Source organism: Nannospalax galili, unplaced genomic scaffold (assembly GCF_000622305.1).
Source record: "Nannospalax galili isolate Female #2095 unplaced genomic scaffold, S.galili_v1.0 scaffold553, whole genome shotgun sequence".
Lineage (NCBI taxonomy): Eukaryota > Metazoa > Chordata > Mammalia > Rodentia > Spalacidae > Nannospalax > Nannospalax galili.
This window is the reverse complement of record NW_008336313.1, coordinates 6621926-6643581: the sequence shown is the minus strand read 5'-3', so window position 1 is coordinate 6643581 and position 21656 is coordinate 6621926. Positions and strand designations below refer to the sequence as shown.

The 21656-nt window shown below is 39.7% G+C and overlaps 1 protein-coding gene and 1 pseudogene across 1 annotated transcript in view; one reads left to right on the top strand and one right to left on the bottom strand.

The window, feature by feature from the left end:
- Atg4c (autophagy related 4C cysteine peptidase) overlaps positions 1-21656 on the top strand; it is a 101910-nt gene that overhangs the window by 23921 nt on the left and 56333 nt on the right. The window contains exons 3-4 of the mRNA XM_008831081.2: positions 16591-16674; positions 21398-21631. Of these exons, the coding sequence (XP_008829303.1) occupies positions 16591-16674; positions 21398-21631 (318 nt within the window). The remainder of the gene's footprint in view (positions 1-16590; positions 16675-21397; positions 21632-21656) is intronic.
- LOC103732493 lies at positions 8331-10264 on the bottom strand (annotated as a pseudogene).

Here is a 21656-nt window from a genome sequence, read left to right as displayed (position 1 = left end):
TTCTTGTGCTTTCTTAAATTTTTCATAATCTTTGCTTGAGTGATCTAATTCATCCATTTTATCTTCCTGTCTTCATATTCTGTTTTCCATTTCATTCATCCTATTGGTGAGGCTTTCTCCTCTCATTTCTAATTGGCTTACTCAGTGTTTCCCTTCCTTCTTCATTTCAGCCTGAGTATTCTTCAATGTTTCTAACTCTTTTCTGAATTCATTCAGAAGTATATCCCTGTCTTCCTTCAGTTCTTTGATTTCTTTGTGTGTTCTTTAAATTCACTGAACTCTTTTATCATGTTCATAATTGTTCTTTTGATTTCCATGTCCTGCACTGTCTCTAGGGGGTTCCCATTGTACTCTTTAGAAGACTATTGGTATTTGGTGGGGATAAGTTATTTTGGTTTTTCATGTTACTATTTTTTTCTCTGTGATTTTGTCATTTGATCTCTTTTAGTTTCTAATTCTTGTGTAGTCTTCAAGTTTAGGGCTGCTTCTTTTTGTAAACTTTATGTGTCTTTGTGGTATAGTTTTTGGGCATGAAAAGCTTGTTCATCTAAGGTTCTGGTTTTCTCTTTTTATTTTATATGACTTCAGGAGTTCCCACAGAGGCCCAAGTCAGATGAGGGTCAGAGGCTGTCAGGCTTTCTCCTAAGGTCTGGATCCCTTCAGGATAGATTTTGGCCTCAGGAATTTGGGGCTTGGACTGGCCTGGGAGCCCAGCCTAGGAAAGATGCTGGTCTAGGGCAGCTGGTGGCTATACCACCCAGAGATGCAAAGGAAGATGGGGGTGGGAAGCGGCCCCAAGGGCCCCTGGGGACTGCACTGAGGAGCTGGATTGGTCTGGATGCAAAGGAGCAGGAAGAGGAGAGGTCAGCCCTGGAGTCCAGGAAAGAGGCTAGGGGGTTGTGCAGACCCACGGAGGCAGAGGGAGGTGAGGGCGGGCCCAGGCCCAGAGCACTGCTGGGGACCTGGGAAGGAACTGAGTTCCTCTGGATGCACAGGATCAGGAAGCAGTGGTGGTTCCCCAGGTGTCTGGGGCACCAAGACAAGGAATGGGACCGGACCCAGGGTAGGAGGAGAGACTGGCGGAGGAGATGGGAGTGTGAATGAGGCTGGGGGAGTCAAGGCACGGAGGGCAGGATAGACTTACCTCGGATAGAGAGGCTTGCAGGCCACTTCCTATTTTTAAAAAATTTGTTTTTATTAAATTTTGTTGTATTTCGTACAGACTATCTCAAATCATCTGAATTATCTTTATATCCCTGTCCCCACCAGACCCTTCCCATAGCCCCCCCACTGGAACCCATATACTTTGTCCTGGGTGTTAAGGCCCACTGTATCAAGTCAGTGTCCCCAGATGTTCCCAAGTACAAGTCCATCCACTTGTGGTCTAGTCAGATCCCTCTCATCTGTCTACCCAAACACCTATCATTTTCTCTTTCTTTCTTTCTTTCTTTCTTTCTTTCTTTCTTTCTTTCTTTCTTTCTTTCTTTCTTTCTTTCTTTCTTTCTTTCTTTCTTTCTTTCTTTCTTTCTTTCTTTCTTTCTTTCTTTCTTTCTTTCTTTCTTTCTTTCTTTCTTTCTTTCTTTCTTTCTTGCATGGGGAGGGGGTTTATTTACAGAGGAGTGGTTGTCCCCCAATTATGGCTGCACTGAAAAGTCCACACTCAAATATAGATCCTTTGACTTCCTAACAGCTGCACAAAATGGTGAGAGAGGTGTCTCCTAGCATTCTTGGCTATATATCCTTAGCCTCTCCCCCACATGCTGCTAAGGTCAACTGATTGGGTGGAGGGGTAACTGACTCCCCTCTCAACTCCTTGATGAACGTGGGAAGGAGGTGTCACTATAGCTTGCCGGCATAGTGGTTGGAGTACATGTCTAGTTAACAGTCACCGCTTCCTCTGGCTCTTACATTCTTTCCGCCAACCTCTTCCACAAAAGTCCCTGAGCCTTGGAGGGGGTGGTAGGTGTGGCATGATCTTCCTCCTGTTGTGGCAAGGATACTTCCAACTTTTAATGTCTGTATTTTCTTTTTTTAGTGTTTTATAGTTTTCATTATAAGCATTTCTTTGATAAGGTTTCTTCCTAGGTATCTTATATTTTGAGGTGATTATGAATGGGATTATTCTGTCTGTTTCTCTCTGTGTATAGAAATGTGTGGTGGGGTGCATGTGTGTAAGAGTGTGCATGCACACATGTGCTCATGCTTGTGGAGGCCAAAGGTCAATTAACTTTGGGTGTTATTCCCCAGTGACATGATCTACACTTTAGTTTTTTAGACAGGGTCTCTCTCACTGCTCTGGAGCTTGTCGAGTAGTTTAGATTGGCTAGTGAGTGATCCCCAGGGATCTGTCTGTCTCAGCCCCCCCAGCACCTGGATTAGATGCACAGAATCTCATCCCTGGCTTTTTATTTATTATTTTTATTTTATTTTATGTATATAAGTGTTGTGCCTGCATGTAAGTGCACCTGTGTCATGCAATACCAGTGGAGGACAGAAGAGGGCATCAGATCCCCTAGAACTGGAGTTATAGACAGTTTTTAGCTGCCGTGTGGGTGCTAGGAACTGAACCCAGGTCCTCTGTAAGAGCAGTCAGTGCTCTTAGCTGTTGAACCATCCCCAGCCCCAGTACCTGGTTTTTAATGTATGTTCTGGGGATCAAGTTCAGGTTCTAAAGCTTACAAGGCAAACGGCTTACTGACTAAGCTATCATCACAGCCTGGGGTTATTTTCTTCATTTCTTACTCGGCTTATTCATTATTACTGTATAGAAAAGTTTCTAATTTTTTTATTGCCTTTATGTATGTAAGTGTACCTGTGTCATGCAATGCTCTGTGGATGCCAGAAAAGAGCATCAGATCCCCTGATTGTTAGCCACCATGTGGGTGCTGGGAACTGAACCTGGGTCCTCTGCAAGAGCAGCTAGTGCTCTTAACCACTGAGTCATCCCTCCAGTCCAGAAATGATTCTAATTTTTATATGTTGATTTTGTATACTGTTACTTTCCTGAAAGTGTTTTAACAAATCTAAGAGGTTTGTTTTTGGTGGAATCAGGGGTATGTTGACTTTATTTTTAATTTATGTCACTTTTATTTCTCTTGTTTATATTATTACGCTGCCTAAGAACTGAAGTACAATATTGAATAAGAGTGGAGAGAGGCTGCCCTTGTCTCATTCTTGGTTTTAGATGCAATGCTTTCAGTTTTTTTCCCATTTGGTATACTACTGACTCTACATTTTTTGTGTGTATGTAGCTTTTATTATGTTGAGGTATGATCCTTCTATTTTTAGTTTCCTTAGAGAGTTAATCAAGAAGGTGTGTTAAATTTTGCTAAAGGCCTTTTCTGGATGACTATGTGATTAAAAATATTTTATTTATTATTTTTATTTTATGTATATGAATGTATTGCAAGCATGTATGCAAGTGCACCCATGTTGTACATTGCCCTTGGAGGTCAGAAGAGGGCATTAGATTCCCTGTAACTGTAACTATGGATAGTTGTTAGCTGCCATGCGGATGCTGGGAACTGAACCTGGGTCATCTGCAAGAGCAGCCAGTGCTCTTAACCACTGAGCCATCTCTCCAGCCCCAACCATGTGATTTTTTTTTTTTTTTTGGTCTTTTTGAGTCAGAGTCTCCCTGTAGCCCCAGCTGACCTGGAACTGGCTATGTAGTTCAGGCTGGCCTTGAACTCACAGAGATCTGCCTGCCTCTGCCCCTCATGTGCTGGGATTAAAGGCATGTGCTACCATGCCAACCAACCATGTGATTTTTATCCTTTATTCTACTTATGTGCAGCATAATTGTTATGTATATTGTTTTGTATATGAACCATCCTTGCATTCCTAGAATGAATTCAGCTTGGTCATTGTTTATGATCTTTTTTTTTTTTTTTTTTTTTTTTTTTTTTTTTTAAACAGGGGCTCCCTTTTTCCCCCGCTGTCCTGGAACTCACTATGTAGACCAGGCTGGCCTTGAACTCACAGAGAGCCGCCTGCCTCTGCCTCCCAAGTGCTGGGACTACAGGCGTGTGCCACCACACCCGGCTTGTTTATGATCTTTTTAATGTGCTGTTAGTTAAGTTTGCAAGATTTTATTGAGGACCTTAGGATCTGTGTTCACCAAGGACATGAGTTTTCTTTTTCTGTTATGTTCTAGTCTTGTTTTGGTGTTGGGATAGTGTTGGCTTCATAGAATGTGCTTAGAAGCCTTTTTTTCCTCTGTGTTATGGAGTAGTTTGTGGAACATTTTGTGTTAATTCTCTAAAGGTCTGGTAGCATGTGACTGAATCCATCTAGCCCTGGCTTTTCTTTATTTGGAGGGTACTACTTCCTCAGTCTCATTGCTTGCTCTAGATCTCTTTAGGTTGGTGTAGTTTTGGTAGGTCATAGATACATAGAATTTATCCATTTCTTCTAGATTCTCCAGTTTATTGGAGTATAAGTCTTCAATGCTACTAATGCTACTTTTCAGTAGCATATGTTGTAAGAGCCTACTTTTGATCTCTAATTTCCTGAAACTCAATCTTGTATTTTTATTTTATTTTATTTTATTTAAGTTATCTATTTCTTTATTTTTTATTTATTTATTTTTGTCTCTTTGAATCAGGGTCTCCCTGTAGCCCTAGATGTCCTGGAACTTGCTATGTAGACCAGGCAGGCCTTGAACTCACAGAGATCCACCTGCCTCTGCCTCCCAAGTGCTGTGACTACAAGCGTGTGCCACCATGCCTGGCATCATCTATTTATTTCATTTATCCTCAGTATTACTCTTTTTTCCCCCCATTGGTCCTTTGTATTTTTCTTTTTTTCTTTTTTTTAATTGAACTTTTTGTGTATTTCATACAGAACAGCTCAAATAATCTTAATCATCTTTATACCCTCATCCCCACTGGCACCCTCCATTGCCCCACCACCACCACTGGAGCCCATATACTTGGTCATCCCTATTAAGGACCACTGGGATGTTAGTGCCCCCAGCTGTTCCCCAGCACTCTTATCTTGGGGATATTATTCTTTTTTAAAATAAATTTGTTCTTAGATGGTTTCATGCATGTACACATTGCATACTGACCCCACATCTTCCCAGCTCCCTACTATCATCACCCCTCCCTTCTGAAGTCTCTCTCTCATACTCATGACTATTTGTTTTGTTTTTATGACCCATTGAGTTTAACTAGGACCTTGTGGCCATTGGTTTGGAGCTATCCATTGGAACCTGGTGGGCTCAGTAGTGGGTATACAACTGGTAATAATGATTCCCCACTCCCAGAATCTATTGGTAGCCAGTAGTTCAGCAGTAAAGGATAGGGCTCTATGAACCTGTCCTCCTTTCATGGCTGATTATTGATAGAGCCAGTTCTGTGTGGGCCCAGTACAGGTAACCACAGCTGTTGTGAATTAATGATTACAGTGGTTGTATTGTGTCTAGAGGATGGTATTTCTCAGTCTTTTATTCTTATCTTCCTTCTTCCTCTTCTGCTTTGTTCCTGAGCCATAGAGGGGATGTGTAGATGTCTTGTTTAGTTTTGAGCCCATAGACCTTTTTTCCTCACTGTCTGAATGCAGTGATTCCTTGTCTTTAGTCCTTAATGTTCGTTCTTCTGCCTAGTCTAGTGTATTGGTTTGTATTTAAACCAATCTAGTCTAGTGCATATAGTTTGTATTTAGTTTTCTATTTGACTTAGTGACCTTTTTCATTTCCACATTGTATTAGTCACTTTTCTGTTGCTGTGATAGAAACCTGACACAAGCAATTTATAGAAGGAAGACTTTATTTGAGCATACGGTTCCAAGGGAATTACAGCCCGTCATGGCAGGGAGGCATGGTGGCTGGAGGTGGCTGGAGCAGGAGCAGCAGAAGCTAAGCTCTCACATCATCAGGCGGGCACAGGAAGCAAGAGAGAAACTGGAGATCTGGCAAGGCTTTTAAGAACTCTCTAAGCCCACCCCCAGTGACATGCTTCCTCCAGGATAGCCACACCTTCTAAAACCTCCCAAAACAGTGCCATCGTCAAGGGACAAAATGTCCAAATACATTTTCATTCAAACCACCATACACATTTTTTTGTTACTTTTCCTCCCTGGACCTTCTCTGATTCCTGAATTTCTTGTCAAAACATCTGAATTTCTTAAAAAAAAAAAATTAAATTACACTTCTGTTTTATTTATTTTGCACATAAATGAATATGTGCATGTATATGTGTGGAGAGTGCACGTGCTGTGCCACTCATGTGGAGGTTAGGGAACAACTTTTTGGGAGCCACCATGGGTGCTGGGAACCTTTTCTTTTAATTACTGTTATTTTAGCTCTATTATATAAAACATAACAGGAAAGAAATCTAACATATTTATAAAATAAATTAGAAATGTTTAGATGAAAAAACACAAAGAGCTTTGCCTTCATGTCTATAGATCTCTCAGTATGCTGTTGATCATGCACATACCAGGGAAAAAGATCTAACTTGAAATAAAAGTTGGCATGCTGCAACTTAATAAAAGTTGTTAAGCTGCAGTTAGTTTGGTGATGGCCAGGAAAGAATAGATTCCTTAAATCTTATCCTAAATGGTCATCTATAATAAATGCTAATATGCAAAATGCAAGCTTTTATCAGACAGCAAGAGGAAAACTTGAGTGAATGAATATAACTTACTTCTAAATTCTCTGAAAGGAAGTTAAAAAAAAAATTACTGTGCTTTACCACTGCTCCCCCCAAAGCATTATTCCAAGCATACTGGAGGGTGTTGTAAGCATATACAGTCAATAATAAGATCTACCCAGAGGTAGGTTCAAGGCTGAGTAGGAGAATGATTAAAAGAAATTCTCCTAGGTCCAGCCAGCATTTCACAGAATGTCCATTTATGCTAGGGGTCCATGGCCTATGTTATTTCCATTCAAAAGGACATTCCCAATTTCAGCCTTGCTGAAAGAGGCACTCTTGCATCTGCTACTGAGAACAGCTAGAATACTAGGTAAGGCTGGCATAAAGTTATTTAGCAAGCACATGCTAGCTATTCCAGTTTAAAATCTACCAAACTATAAAAGTGAGGGGAAATAAAATGTTCAGTATGGAGTTGTTCCTCAAGATGAGGAATCAAAAGCTTACAAAAAGAGGGATTAGGTGCTTAACTCTATATGGTGAACTTCCTTCTCAAGCTAGGCAGAAGATAAACATATTATCAAGATAAACATATTACCAGTCCATTCAAAGATCAAAGCAGAGGAGAGAAAAGTACTAGCTAATTAAAGGAAAATTTCTGGGTCTGATTAGCTAAGTGAATCAAAGGCTACCGTACCAAAGGTACCTGACCTGTTACTCTGACATGAATCTGATGACTAAATATCTGAAGGCATTTCCAACCCAGAGAAGTATATGAAAAATGATAGTTAACCAAGCAAATTAAAAACAAACCTCCAATAGTAGGATCTCTTCATATTTGAAATGAATCATATTCACTTCTTATTAATTCTGTGTGATATCAGAAAAAAGTAACAAATGCAAAGACTTGTTTCATTTCTACTGAGGGAAGGAAGAGGATAAATATAACTTGTTAACCAATTTGCTCACCACTGTATACACACATACCCACATGCATACATGTACATACATACACCAAAATCCCTCCCCCCTCAAAGAATCAAAAAACCAAAAACCACCCTCAGACTGTACCAATACTTGATATTTTGACCAAAAGAATAGATCCTGGGAAGAAGTACAAAATGCAAAATCAAATGACTGAGAAATGCTGAACAAACAGCATTATTAATATACAAAATATTTATATTACTGAACTAGTAACAGGCTATGTTCTCCATGTCTGTAAAACTTTGGAACAGCATAGTTGATTGTTAAATCTAGTCCATGCGAGTTTCCAGAAACCATAGAATTTGGGACTGGAGAGATGGCTCAGCGGTTAAGAGCACTGACTGCTCTTGCAGAGGACTGGGGTTCAATTCCCAGCACCCACATGGCGGCTATGAACTGTCCTTAACTCCAGTTCCAGGGGCATCTGAAGCCCTTTTTTGACCTCTGCAACATTGCATGACATGAGTGCACTCACATACGTGCAAGCAATACACTCATACACATGAAATAAAAATAATAAATAAAAATAAAAATTAAAAAATTAAAAAAAAAAGAGGACTGACTGCTCTTGCAGAGGACCAGGGTTTGATTCTCAGCACCCACATGGTGGTTAGTTACCATCCCTAACTCCAGTTCCAGGGGATCCAGTGTTCTCTTCTGATCTCCAGAGGCATTGCATGACGTGGGTGCACTTACATATATGCAGGCAAAACACTCATACATATTTTTTAAAAAACCCAGGGGATTTTAGTTAGCTTCATTCTTTGATGCTTCATCAAAATTTTCTATGAGATCTGGAACATTGTCATCCTCTTCATCAATGTCTTCTGGGTTTTGTGCTTTGCTATCCAACAGTTGTCATGGGAACTGTCATGGGAACTGTCATGTTCAACTAATTTCCTAAGGCTTGTTAAGCTGTCAGCACCAAGCTGACTTAATATTCCAGGAAGCATTTCTGTGATTTGTTTGCCTTCTGCATGACCAGTAATTGCAAAGGTGTTATTGGAGAGGGAAACGCTTGGACTTTGGGATTGTTGAAATGAGTAACTGTTCCGTCCTCTTTAATCATGTTCACCTCGTCAGTACTGGCTATATTTTTCGTAGCCAGTTCACTTTAGAGAACTCTGAAGCTTTTTGTTATCAGCTGTAGCTGTTCTATGTACCACCTTCTCTTTTCTTTGAGTTGTGCCCTTGCCCCGATTCAGACTGAGCTTGAAGTTTGTCTCAGTTTTTTTGATTTGTGTTGTTGGTAAATACTTTAAGTGCTTGCAGTTATGTGTTCTGGTTCCCTTGGTCCATGTTGTCAGGTTTGCAATCTTAGGCCCCAAGCTTGGTTTTCCCGGAGCTTGCATCAGTTGATTGTATCATCCTTGAGTGGAAGATGTGTGGTTTCAAGGCAAAAAAAAATAAAAAAATAAAAATAAGGTCCAATGCTTCTCCAGAGGAACATGCAAGGTTGCAAGGCATAAGACACGTACTCTGTAGAACCAATTTAGCACTCTTCTTTGGAGAACTAAGCAGAAATATCCATTTTTCTTAATTTATTCAGTTTTATTAAAATAACTAGTTTTATTTTAGAAATAATGATGTTTAATTTGTCTCTGTTCCACCTCCCTATTATAGGTAGAGGTAGAAGTTAGAAAGAAAGTGGAGGGAGACTGATGAGCAGAATAAAAATATTGTTTTTGAATATGAGGTATTCTGATGAGTACATTTTTAATGAGGATAGAAAGAAGTTTTTCATAAGGATACTTATTTCTGGGCCAGCAAGATAGCTCAGCAGATAAGAACACTTGTCTCACTAGTCTGGTGACCTGAGTTCAAGCCTCAGAACTCACATGAAAGGTGGCGAGAACTGACTCCACAAACCTGTCCTCTGTACATACACACCCTAATGAATAAGCAAACAAAAGAATACTTCTTATTTTTTTTTTAATGTGCTAGGCTCTTATTCATTGGCTCTATTTTTTTTTTTTGTCTTTTTGAGACAGGGTCTCCCTGTAGCCCCAGCTGTCCTGGAACTCACTATGTAGACCAGGCTGGCCTCGAACTCACAAAGATCAGCCTGCCTCTGCCTCCCAAGTGCTGGGATTAAAGGCGTGTGCCACCATGCCCGGCTTCAATGCTCTATTTTTCAATAAAATGTTTTCTATTTGAGAATTTCTACTTTTATGCCATGTATTTTGATCACACTCACCCCACCCTCCCTCTTCACCACCTTTTGGATCCCCCTTCCATCTCCCACCCAACTTTATGTCCTTTTTTTAAAAATAATCCACTATGAGTCCAATTAGTGCTGCCCATATATGCATGAATGTGGAACATGGTCAGCCTACCAAGGATCACACCCTTAAAGGAAATTCCCCCTAGCAGCCATCAACTGTCACTAGCTCCTCACATAGTGATGGAGGCATGTGAACCCCTCCTCCATCCTTGCTGGTGTGTTGACTGCCTTGATCTTGTTCGGTCTTGTGCAAGTAACTACAGCTGTTGAGAATTCACGAATGCAATGGTCTTGTGTTCAGAAGACACTGTTTCATCCGAGTCCTCCCTGATTACTGGCTCTTACAGTCTTCCTGCCCCCTTTTCTGCACTGTTCTCTGAGCCTTTTTGATTGCACACATTACAGACACTTGTTCTCTGCACTTTGACCAGTTGCAAGTCTTTGTATTAACTACCATCCTCTACCCAAAGATGCTTCTCTGATGAGAACTAAGAGCTGCACTAATCTGTGGGAATGAAGATATGTATTATAAGGCAGCTTGATACTATGTCTGGTTAGCAAATAATTGTAGGTTCACCCTTAGGGCTACAGATTCTTTGTCGGGTTTACAATACCAGGAGTTTTTTTTCTCTTGTGGAGCAGACCTTAAATTCAAGCAGAAAGTGGTTACTTATCCATATAGCATTCATGCCACTATTACACACATGGGCATATCTGGCCTGGATGGTCATTATTGTAGCTATCATATCTGGGTAAGACTGTTGATGACTTTCCTTCTCCAGCAGCCTGCATAGCAGCTTCTAATACTATGAAATCTAGTCATCATGGAGGAAGCATCCAGGTTGGTTTCTCTGAGTCCTGTGACAAATGTATGTGGTGTCTTTAGTAATAAGGTCTTTCTACCAAGTTTTGGTAGACAACCAAGAGCAATGACAGTAGCTTGCATCTTGACCAACAACTCAAGGGGAAGTATTCCATATCTGGCACTGGGCTTTTTATTTGGCAATCTTTGGCTTATGGTAGGAACATTATCCCATGTAGGGCAACTCCATTTAAACTCTTGTGTGTGTGTGTGTGTGTGTGTGTGTGTGTGTGTGTGTGCATATCTGTATTTTTTAGAAAGTTCATAAAATAATAGATTTCCGTATGTCCTTTTCAACATTCTTAGTGTTTATTATCCCTCCCCCAACATCCCTTCCCTTTGGCTCTTTATTTATTTTTATTTTTAAAATTTTTGGTCTTTTTGAAACAGGGTCTCCCTGTAGCCCCAGCTGTGCTGGAACTCACTATGTAAACCACGCTGGCCTTGAACTCACAGAGATCCACCTGCCTCTGCCTCCCAAGTGTGGGGACTACAGGCGTGCATGACCATGCCCAGCTTTGGCTCTTTATTTTTTATATTCTTCAGTCCTTCTGTCTGCTCCTTAATATCCTGATTCAATGTCTGCTTCATAATATCTTGATTCAGCATCAGTAAGCTAGAGCAAAGATAAGTAAGACATTTCTTTTAATGTATTTATAAAGACAAAATGAAGACTGGTCAACTAAAACTGAATAATTAGAAGAAGAAGTATAATGTGTAGGTTAGTGTTTTGGTATGCTGGTCTGATTGAGCTCCTATATGTCTGTGGAAAAAAAGAATGTCAGGGTCTTCTGAGAAGCTCTGAATCTTTTTATGCACCTGGCATGAAGGAAGTCAGTCTATTATGAGGGGTTAGCCCCTGCTAGGGTCTGCACAGGAAATAGAAGAGCAAGAGAGTATGTATCCCATGATTGATGACTGAGCTATCATCTTGTGCTCTTGTGAAATGTGAACGCTTTGACTGTCTCAGGCGTCTGACAGCTCTTCCTTTCTTGAGGGAGGATTGGATTGGTGAGTTGTTGGTAGAAGTCGGTTCAGAATAAACCATAGGGAGAAAGTGAGAAGGTTGTTTCTTTTTATTTGAGCTTATTTTCACTGAGAGCTTGGAAATATGCTGCTATTTAGGGAGAGAGGGTTGCTATTATTTTGGGGATTTGAACTATTTCTTTTTTAAATATTTTTTATTATTTTTATTTTATGTGTATGAGTGTATTGCCTGCATGTATGTGAGTGCACCTGTGTCATGCAATGCCGTGGAGGTCAGAAGAGGGCTTCAGATTCCCCTGGAACTGGTGTTAAGGATGGTTTGTAGCTGCCAAGTAAATGCTGGGAATCGAACCCGGGTCCTCTGCAAGAGCAGTCAGTGCTCTTAACCACTGAGCCATCTCTCCAGCCCCATTGAACTACTATTTCTTAAAAGATAATGTATGTAAAACCCTGGCCTAGCTCCTGGCATACAACAGATAAACACCACTGTCCCATTGGAATTTAGGAGAAAACTAGATCTAGCTGGAAAAACAAAAAACAAAAAACAAACCCAAAGACCATTTTGAGCCCAAAGAAGGAGCAAGATGTAGATGCGTTGTACTGGGGAAGCATTTTTGTCAGGTGATAGCATGAATCAAGTAGTGCAGCCCACTTTGAGTGGAAGTGAAGGATGTTGGGATATAGGGTATAATTTGTATTAAATTGTGCATAGTCTTTGGTGTGTGGTTGAGAAATTCATAGTAAGTCTATTATGTAGTGAATAACAGAATGTTTTTATTTTATTTTTTTATTTATGTATGTGTGCACATGCCATGGTGTGCATGTGGAAGTCAGAGGACAACTGTTGGAGTTGGTTCTCTTCTTCCACCATGTGGGTTCTGGGACTGAACTCAGATCAGGCTTGACAGTAGGCGCCTTTAACCACTGAGCCGTCTTGGTAGCCCGACAGGATATTTTGAACAGAAGAATTTCTAATCAAGGCTGAGCTACAGGAAGTTTAATTTGGCAGTGACATAGATGACATTGCTGAGAATGGAGAAAGACTACTAGCAGGGAAACTATTTTGATGTCTTACAGTAATCTAAGTAAAGCCTAATTAGTGTATCTGACTTCCTAATCTGTCTTCTCATAAATTAAGACACTTCTCTTTTTCTTTTCTTTTCTTAATTTATTTATTTTTTTTGGTCTTTTTGAGACAGGATCTCCCTGTAGCCCCAGCTGGCCTGGCACTGTGTAGACCAGGGTGGCCTCGATTTCACAGAGATCTGCCTGCCTCTGCCTCCTGAGTGCCGGGATTAAAGGTGTGTGCCACCATGCCCGGCAAGACACTTCTTTTTAAAAAAAAGTTTTTTAATTGAATTTTTGAGAATTTTATACAATGTATTTTGATTATGTTCAAACTCCCTCCCCTATCTGTATCCCATCTTACTACCTCCTGCTTGATTTCATGTCCTCTTTTTTTTTTTTTTTTTTAAGACCTATCAAGTGTAATTTGTGCTCCCAAATGCCCTTTGGTGAGGGTTCATTCACAGCAACCTGGTAAACCTCTTCACCATCACCTACTCTTCCCTCTCCCAGCAGCTATTAGTTGCTAGCAACTCCTCAGTTAGAGTTGGGCTTTTTTACCCACCTCCCCGACCTCTATGCTGAGAATTTGTTTTAGTTGATTGTCTTGTGCATGATGTCACAATTGCTGTGAATTCATATGAGTAACTGTTTTCTTCTAGGCATCCACTACCTCTGGCTCTTAAAATCATTCTGCCCCCTCTGCAATGATCCCTGAGCCTTGGGAAGCGAGGGTTTGATATAGGTGTTCCATTCAGCCTCTTTCTCTCTGCAGCTGTAGGTCTCGCTGTTAATTACCATCTGCTGCAAGAAGAAATTTCTCTGGTGAGAGTTGAGAGATGTACTAATTTATGGGTATAACAATGTCATTAGGAGTTGGTTTACTACTATAGCCATTTAGCAGAATAATAATAGTAGATTCTCTCCTGTGCCCTGTGATCTGTCCATGTTCCAAGGCTTGATATCAGTGCCAGGTATGGGCTCCATTTTGTTAAGCAAACCTTAAATCTAATCAGAAAGTGGTTGGTTACCCATATAACATTTATGCCACTGTTGCACCAGTGGGCAGATCTTGCCAAGCCTGTTGTTCTTGTAGCGCACAGTGTTTACAGCTGGGCAAGGCTGATGATTACTTTTCTCTTCTGATAGCATGAATAGCACCTTCCAGCACTGTGAAAGTTAGCCAGTAGAGATGAAGCTTTGATGTTCTTATCAACTTGATTTTACCTTGTTTGTTCCATGATTCATGTATATAGTGTCTTCAGCAATAGGCTCTTTGTTGCATCATCTTTTTTATTTTGTTTTTGAGGCAGGATCTTACTATGTAGCCCTGGCTGGCCTTGAACTCACAGGCATCTGTCTGCCTCTGTCCCCTGAGTGCTGAAATTAAAGGAGTGTACCAACCATATCTGGCAACATCATCTTTATTTTAAATGCATATTTTTCTTTATTTGTATAAAGTTCTCTAGGGAATATTTTTATAAAAATCACCAGTTTTAAACTTTTCTGACAACCGTGTTAAAGGCAGATAGCCTACTTTAACACTAGACCCAAGTCTGTTGACTTTAATTCTATCTCTATGTGCTCTTGTTTTTAGAAAATACCCCCTCGCCCCTTATTTTGTTTTTAGAGACAGAATCTGTGTAGCGCTTGTTGGATGCAAACTTGTGATCCTCCTACCTCCTGAGTGTAGGGATTACTGGTATGAGCCACCATGACTGACTCTAGAAGGGAGATACTTCTTTTTTTTTTTAATGTGTTTTTGAGACTGGGTCTCCCTGTAGCTTCAGCTGGTATGGAGCTCACTGTGTAGACCAGGCTGGCCTGAACTCACAGAAATCTGCCTGCCTCTGCCTCTGCCTCTGCTGGAATTAAAGGCCTGCACCACCATGCCCAGTGGGAGATACTTTTTTTAAAATTTTTATTTTATGTGTATGTGTGTATTGCCTGTATGTAGGTAAGTGCACCCGTGTCATGCAATGCCCATGGAGGACAGAAGAGGCTGTCTGGGTACCCTGGAACTGGAGTTACAGATAGTTGTTAGCTTTGAACCCGGGTCTTCTGCAAGAACAGTCAGTGTTCTTAATTGCTGAGCCATCTCTCCAGCCCTGGGAGATGCTTTTTTTAAGATATAATTTTTAATTGAATTTTTATGAATTTCATGCAATGTATTTTTTCATATTTAGATCCCCATCCCTATCTGCACTCCCTAACTACTCCCCACTCAATTGCATGTAGTCTATTATATATTTCATGTATTCTATATTATATATACATATATAAAAAATATATGTGTATATGGCCTATAGAGTCAAATTTGTGTCTCCTAATGCTGTTCAGTGTGGGCCCACTGAGAGTCTTACCCTTAAAAGAGACTGACTCCCTCTCTCCCAGCAGCTGTCAGTTGCCAATAGTTCCTCAGGTATGGTTGGGGTTTCTTACCCACTTTCCCACACCTATCCTGGGATTTTGTCAGTCTTGAGCTTACATGGGACTTGTGCTTGCTGTCACCATTGCTGTGAGTTCATATAAGTAACTGACCAGCTGTCTGGACAACTCTGTTTCCCTATGGTCATTCATTACCTCTGGCTCTTATAATCTTTCCATCCTCTCTTCTACAATGATCCTGGAGTTTTGGGAGGCAGAAGTTTGATACAGGTGTTCTATTCAGGGATAAGCAGTCTGCAGCCTCTTGTTTTCTGCACCTTGACTGATTGTGGCTCTCTGTGTTAGCAACACAGATAGTAACTGCTGTATAAGGAAACTTCTCTGGTGAGAGTTGAGAGATGCATTAATCTCTGAGGATAACAGTAAGTTACTAGGAGTCAATTTAATACTATGTCATTTAGCGGAATCATAGTATTGGGCTCAAGAAGGGGATACCTTTATTTTTGGTCTTTTTGAGACAGTCTCCCTGTAACACCAGCTGGCCTGGAACTCACTATGTAGACCAGACTGGCCTTGAACTCACAGAGATCTGCCTGCCTTTGCCTCCTGAGTGCTGGGATTAAAGGCGTGTGCCACCATGCCTGGCTTGGGAGATACTTTTAAGTCTACCATTAGCAGTCAGGAATTTCATATATTGGAAGTGTTCAGCAACATAGAAGGCAAGTGCTTTTCTCAGGAGATTCAGAATGGTTAATGCCATCCTGAAATGTCAAAAACATCACTACGGTTTCCATGCTGGCAGTTCAGTAGGAAAAAAACTTGAAGAATTAGTTTGCTACTGAAGTTGGAGGTTTAGGGACAGGAAATTGGAAGACTGAGATGAAGATGTCTTAAGAATACCATACATACCATATTCAGACAGCAGTTAGAGTCTACTTTTATCATGAGCTCTAGCCTTCTGTGTGTTTTTCTTAAATTACTTTCTAGGAATTTTCAAGTATTTTATGCCTTTTAAATATCTGAGGTGGAAGAAAATACAAGAAATTGATGTTATTTGTTTTCTTGATGAAAAGAAGTTAGTGTGAAGGGACTAGAAGTAGAATCTTTACCTTGGCAGTTTTGTGCCATAAGAGCACCATAGCCTGTCAAAGCAAATTAAAATAACTTTTTCTCTTATGTTCTTTATGTGGGTAGAATGTGGCTAAGAGACTGAAATTTATTCAAATTTGCATAAATATCTTCTAATTTTGGTTCTTTGTCAAAAGATGTTATAGCTTTTAAAAAGATTCATTTATTATTTTATGTGCATGTGTGTATGCCTGAATTTATGTCTGTGTACCATGTGCAGGCAAGATTTTGTAACTTTAAAAAAATGCATAGTCATAATGATCATTATAGCTTGAAGTTAAATAAGAAAAAAATATTGCAAGACTCAGTTTGAAATATTTTAATGTAAAACCTCTTTTTCTTTCTTCTCTTAGGTTGGGTGTTAAAAACAAAGACATATTTTAGTAGAAATTCACCTGTGTTATTGCTTGGAAAATGTTATCATTTTAAATATGAAGGTAAGTGATAAGTGTGTAAAGCATTTAAAAATCTTTGAAGAATTTCATTGTTAGACTTTGTATTATTTTATCTCTAGATTAAATTCTTCTGACATATTAAGCACCTATATTTTGTATATCACACATCACACAATGTATTACCATATGGTTTGGTTCTTGTAAACTCCTTGAGAATAAGGATCATGTCATTTTTTGTTAGTTTCTCATATTTTGGGTTACTCAACATGGTAAGCTACATTAATGTATTTAATCATGTTAAATAGTTCTCGTATTTCTATAGGTAACTTACATTATTTGCCATGACATTTTCTCCCCCTGTATATAGTTTTTTTTTGAAACAGGGTCTCCCTCTAGCCACAGCTGACCTGGAATTTGCTATGTAGACCAGGTTGGCCTCCATTCCAGAGATCTGCCTACTTCTGCCCCCCAAGTGCTGAGATTAAAGATGTGTACCATGCCTGGACTGATGTATTTTTGTTCTTTATTGGATTCTCTGGTAACTTTAATATGTGGTAATAGTGGAAGTGGTCACTTTGTGGCATTCCAAAAGATCCTCCTAATAACCACAAGGAAGCTAAGTTACAGACAGTAAATACATACAGTGAATAGTAAATGACTGTTTAAGGAGGCTAAAAGGTATCTAAGATAGTTTGTAATTAGATTCTAGATCTGCACCATTCCAAATCCCTCCACAGTCATTGAAGTTCTAATCAGCCAATCAGGCTTTGTAGGTGCAGATTCTTTCTGAGAGCTTTCATTCATACCTTCCTTCCCCCTTCCCTCCTCTACCCCCGTTGCTGGTTCTCTTCCTTCTCCCAAATAGTTTCATATACCTTCATGGCATATATAGTCCATTGTCCTCTCTTGCCTGCACTCTTCCCCCTTAGCCCTCTTTTTCTCCTTCATTCCCCTTCCCCTTTCCTCTTTAATGGCCTTAGCATATTCCAAAGGTTCGGGTAGATTGTGTGTTCATTTTTCATTTGATTCTAGAAATTATTTTCTAAAATTTTATTTTTATGTTTATTTTTTGTATATGAGTGTTTTGCCTGCAAGTATGTAAGTGCATCCATGTTGTGTAGTTCCCACGGAGGCCAGAAGAATGTGTTGGATCTCCTGGAACTGGAGTTAGGGGTGGTTGTTAGCTCCCAGGTACATGCTGGGAACTGAACCTAGGTCCTCTGCAAGAACAGCCAGTGCTCTTATCTTCTGAGCCATCTTTCCAGTCCAGAATATAGGAATTCTTAAAGCTCTTTCCAGTCAATGGAATGACTCTTTTGTCATTTGAGAGTGTATTGTTCAGTCTCCATCTATTTTTTAAATTTTTATTTATTTTTATGTGTATAAATATTTTGCCTGCATGTATGTAAGTGGACCATATGTGTGCAGTGTCTGCAGAGGCCAGAAGAGGGTGTCAGATCCCCTGGAGCTGAGTTACAGGTGATTGTGAGCTTACAGTATGGGTACTGGGAACTGAACTCAGGTCCTCTGAAAGAGCAGTACCAGCTCCTAACTGCTGACCCATCTCACCAGCCTATCTTCATTTTTCTTTGTGTGTGGGTGTGTATTTAAAATTTTATTTTTATGTTTTTGATTAAATTTTTGGATTTTCATACAATATAATTTGATGGTATTTAGATTCCCTCTTGTATCTGCTCCTCCCCTTCTTGCCCCCTGCTCAATTTAATGTACTCAACTTTATATATCTATATATGCACACACACACACACACACATATATATATACACATAATCTATATTAGACTCTATAGGACTTATTATATATATGGCTTATAGAGCCTAATTTGTGTCCCCAAATGACATTCAGTGTGGATCTAGCCACTGTAGCCTAACTAACCTACCAAGAATCACATTCTTGAAAGAGATGGTCTTTCCCCCTCTCCCAGTAGCATTGGTTGCCAAAGTTTCCTTAAGTTGGGTTGGGGTTTCTTACCTACTTCTCCATGTCTGTGCTAGGATTTTATCTGGTTTGAGCTTGCCTGTGACTTCTGCACATTGTCACTCATTGTTGTGAATGCATATGACTAACCTACCAGCTGTCTGGAAAACTCTGTTTCCTTGTGGTCAAATACTACCTGTGGCTCTTACAGTCTTTCCACCCATCTTCCACAATGATCCTTGAGCCTTGGGAGGCAGAATCCATGAGCTGTAGAACAAACAAGGAGAAATTAAGTTGGTGTTGACTTTAGAGCCTCATCTCTACTGGCTAGTGTTCATAGCACTAGAAGGTGCTATGCAGGCTACTGGAAGGAAAAAATATTCATCAACCTTACCCAGCTTGAATCCTGTGAACTACAATAACTGGCCTGGCAAGATATACCCACCAGTGAAATATTAAGGGAGTAGTCAAATATTATGGGAGTCAAATATATAAATATTATGGGAGTAGTCAACCACTCTCTAATTGGATTTAAGGTTCACCTCAAATAATGGAGCCCATACCTGGCAGTCATATCAGCTTAAGAACATGAGGCTAGACAGGTCACAGGACATAGGGGAGAGCCCAATACTAGTTTTCTACTTAATAGCTATCATATTAAAATGATATAACTTAATGTTATAACCATAGAGTAGTGCATCTCTCAGTTCTCACCAGAGCAGTTTCCTTATGCAGCAGGTAGTAAGTAACACAGAAACCTACAACTGGCCTGTGTGCAGAAAATGAGACTTCAGAGTACTTATCCCTGAATAGGACATCTGTATCAAATCCTCATTTTTTTTTTAAAGTTCTTGGGACAAAGTTCATTTAGTATGAGCAGTTTCTCTATAGTACATAGAGTTAGAGGAGACTAGATCTTAAGAAATTAATTACTTCTTTAGAGTATATTAGGAGCTCTGTGTTTGGAAGGCTACTGGATAAGGTGTGAGAATTAAGAGCTATTATATCAAATTTAAATGACAAAAGTAGAATGTTTAGAAATATAGTGCTCTGGTGTTTTGTTGTTGTTTGTTTTGGTTTTTGTCTTTTTGAGATAAAACAGGGTCTCCCTGTATCCTCTGCTGGCCTGGAGCTCACTATGGAGACCAGGCTGTCTTGGGTCTCACAGAGATCTACCTGCATCTGCTGGGATTAAAGGCAGGTGACACCAAGCCTGGCACATATAGTGCTCTGTTTAATATCTAGGCACTTATATATTTGTACCTGACTTTAAATTCTATATAATATTCAAAGAGAGGCATGTAAATAGAGGCTTGGCACTTATTTATAATCATCTGTTGAATATATACAAAGTTAGTATGAATATAATTTTTTCAGAATGAGGTTGAAGAAAGGGATGGGTGGAAGAAGTATGAAGAATGAGTGCATTGTAAATCCTTTTACTTTTAGCATCCTTCAGATGGGTACTGGATATTGAACTTCTTGGAGTTGAGAATTGTAGGTAGATATATTTATTTCCCCACCTGCCTACCCCTCCAAACCAATACTTAATAGATCAGTTTATGTTAAGCATTCCTTGATGCTGCAGTTGTAAAAGTTAGGTGGTTTCTCTGGGAATAATCAAGGAATGTTAGTTCATTTTGAGAATAATGTTTTGTAAATTATTGGGCAAACAATTTTTTTTTCTTAAAAATTGTGATAGAAGGGCCGGGTGCAGTGGTGCACGCCTTTAATCCCAGCACTTGGGAGGCAGAGGCAGGCAAATCTCTGTGAGTTCGAGGCCAGCCTGGCCTGCATAGCAAGTTCCAGGTCAGCTGGGTCTACAGGGAGACCCTGTCTCAAAAAGACCAAAAAAAAAAAAAAATTGTGTTAGATGCAATCGGTCTGTAAAGGCCTTTACAAATGATATATGTGCATTGAAACACATTCTAAAAAATTACATTTGAACATAAAAGGATAATTATGCTTTAAGAATTTTACATTATTATTATTATTATTATTATTATTATTATTATATTTTTGGTCTTTTTTGAGCCAGGTCTCCCAGTAACCCCAGCTAGCCTGGAACTCGCTATGTAGATCAGGCTGGCCTCAAATTCACAGAAATCCACCTGCCTCTGCCTCCCAAGTGCTGGGATTAAAAGGCATGCTCCACCATGCCCAGCAGAATTTTACATTCTTCTTACTCTGTTACTTGTTAGTTTTGACTGTGTAATTGAGTGTAAATATTAACGACAATTTTGCACATTTTATTTTAAATTTTAGATTATATTATTATATACATTTTTACGTATTGACAAATCATGACATGTTATTTGCAAATCACATTTTAAAGAGCTCTAATATGAATATCCTGAGCCAAATGAGATAAAAAGATATTTTATATTATTCTCTCCTCATACCCATACATCAAAGAATTGTATATGGAATACAAGATGTTCATTATTAGCAGCACTATACAATACCCTGTGTTAGTTACCTACAGAGTACAAACATGTCAGATTCATTCTTACTTGATCAGAAGGCATAAGATTAATCTTTTTTTCGGGGGGAGGGACAAGGTCTCCCTATAGCCACTGCTGGCCTGGATTCGCTAATGGAGACCAGACTGGCCTCGAACTCAGATCTGCCGGCCTCTGCCTCCGGAGTGCTGGGATTAAAGGCATGTGCCACCACACCCGGCTTATCTTCCTTTTAAATGAGAAAAAAAAAGGACCAGAAAGATTGGGATGTAACCCATAACTTAGAACAATAATGTTATCACCATTATTGACATTTCTTTGCTTATCATACACTATATAGCTTATGGTTTTGTTTTGTTTTTAAGATGAAAGTAAGATGTTAACTGCAAGATCCGTATGTGCAATAGAAGATCATGTAATTGCGGGAAATGTGGAAGAATTTCGTAAGGATTTCATTTCTAGGATATGGCTGACCTATAGGGAAGAATTTCCTCAAATAGAAGGTTCAGCTTTGACAACAGATTGTGGCTGGGGCTGTACGCTGAGAACTGGTCAGATGCTGCTGGCTCAAGGACTGGTACTGCACTTTCTTGGTAGAGGTAAATCAAATTCTCTCCCTCCCTC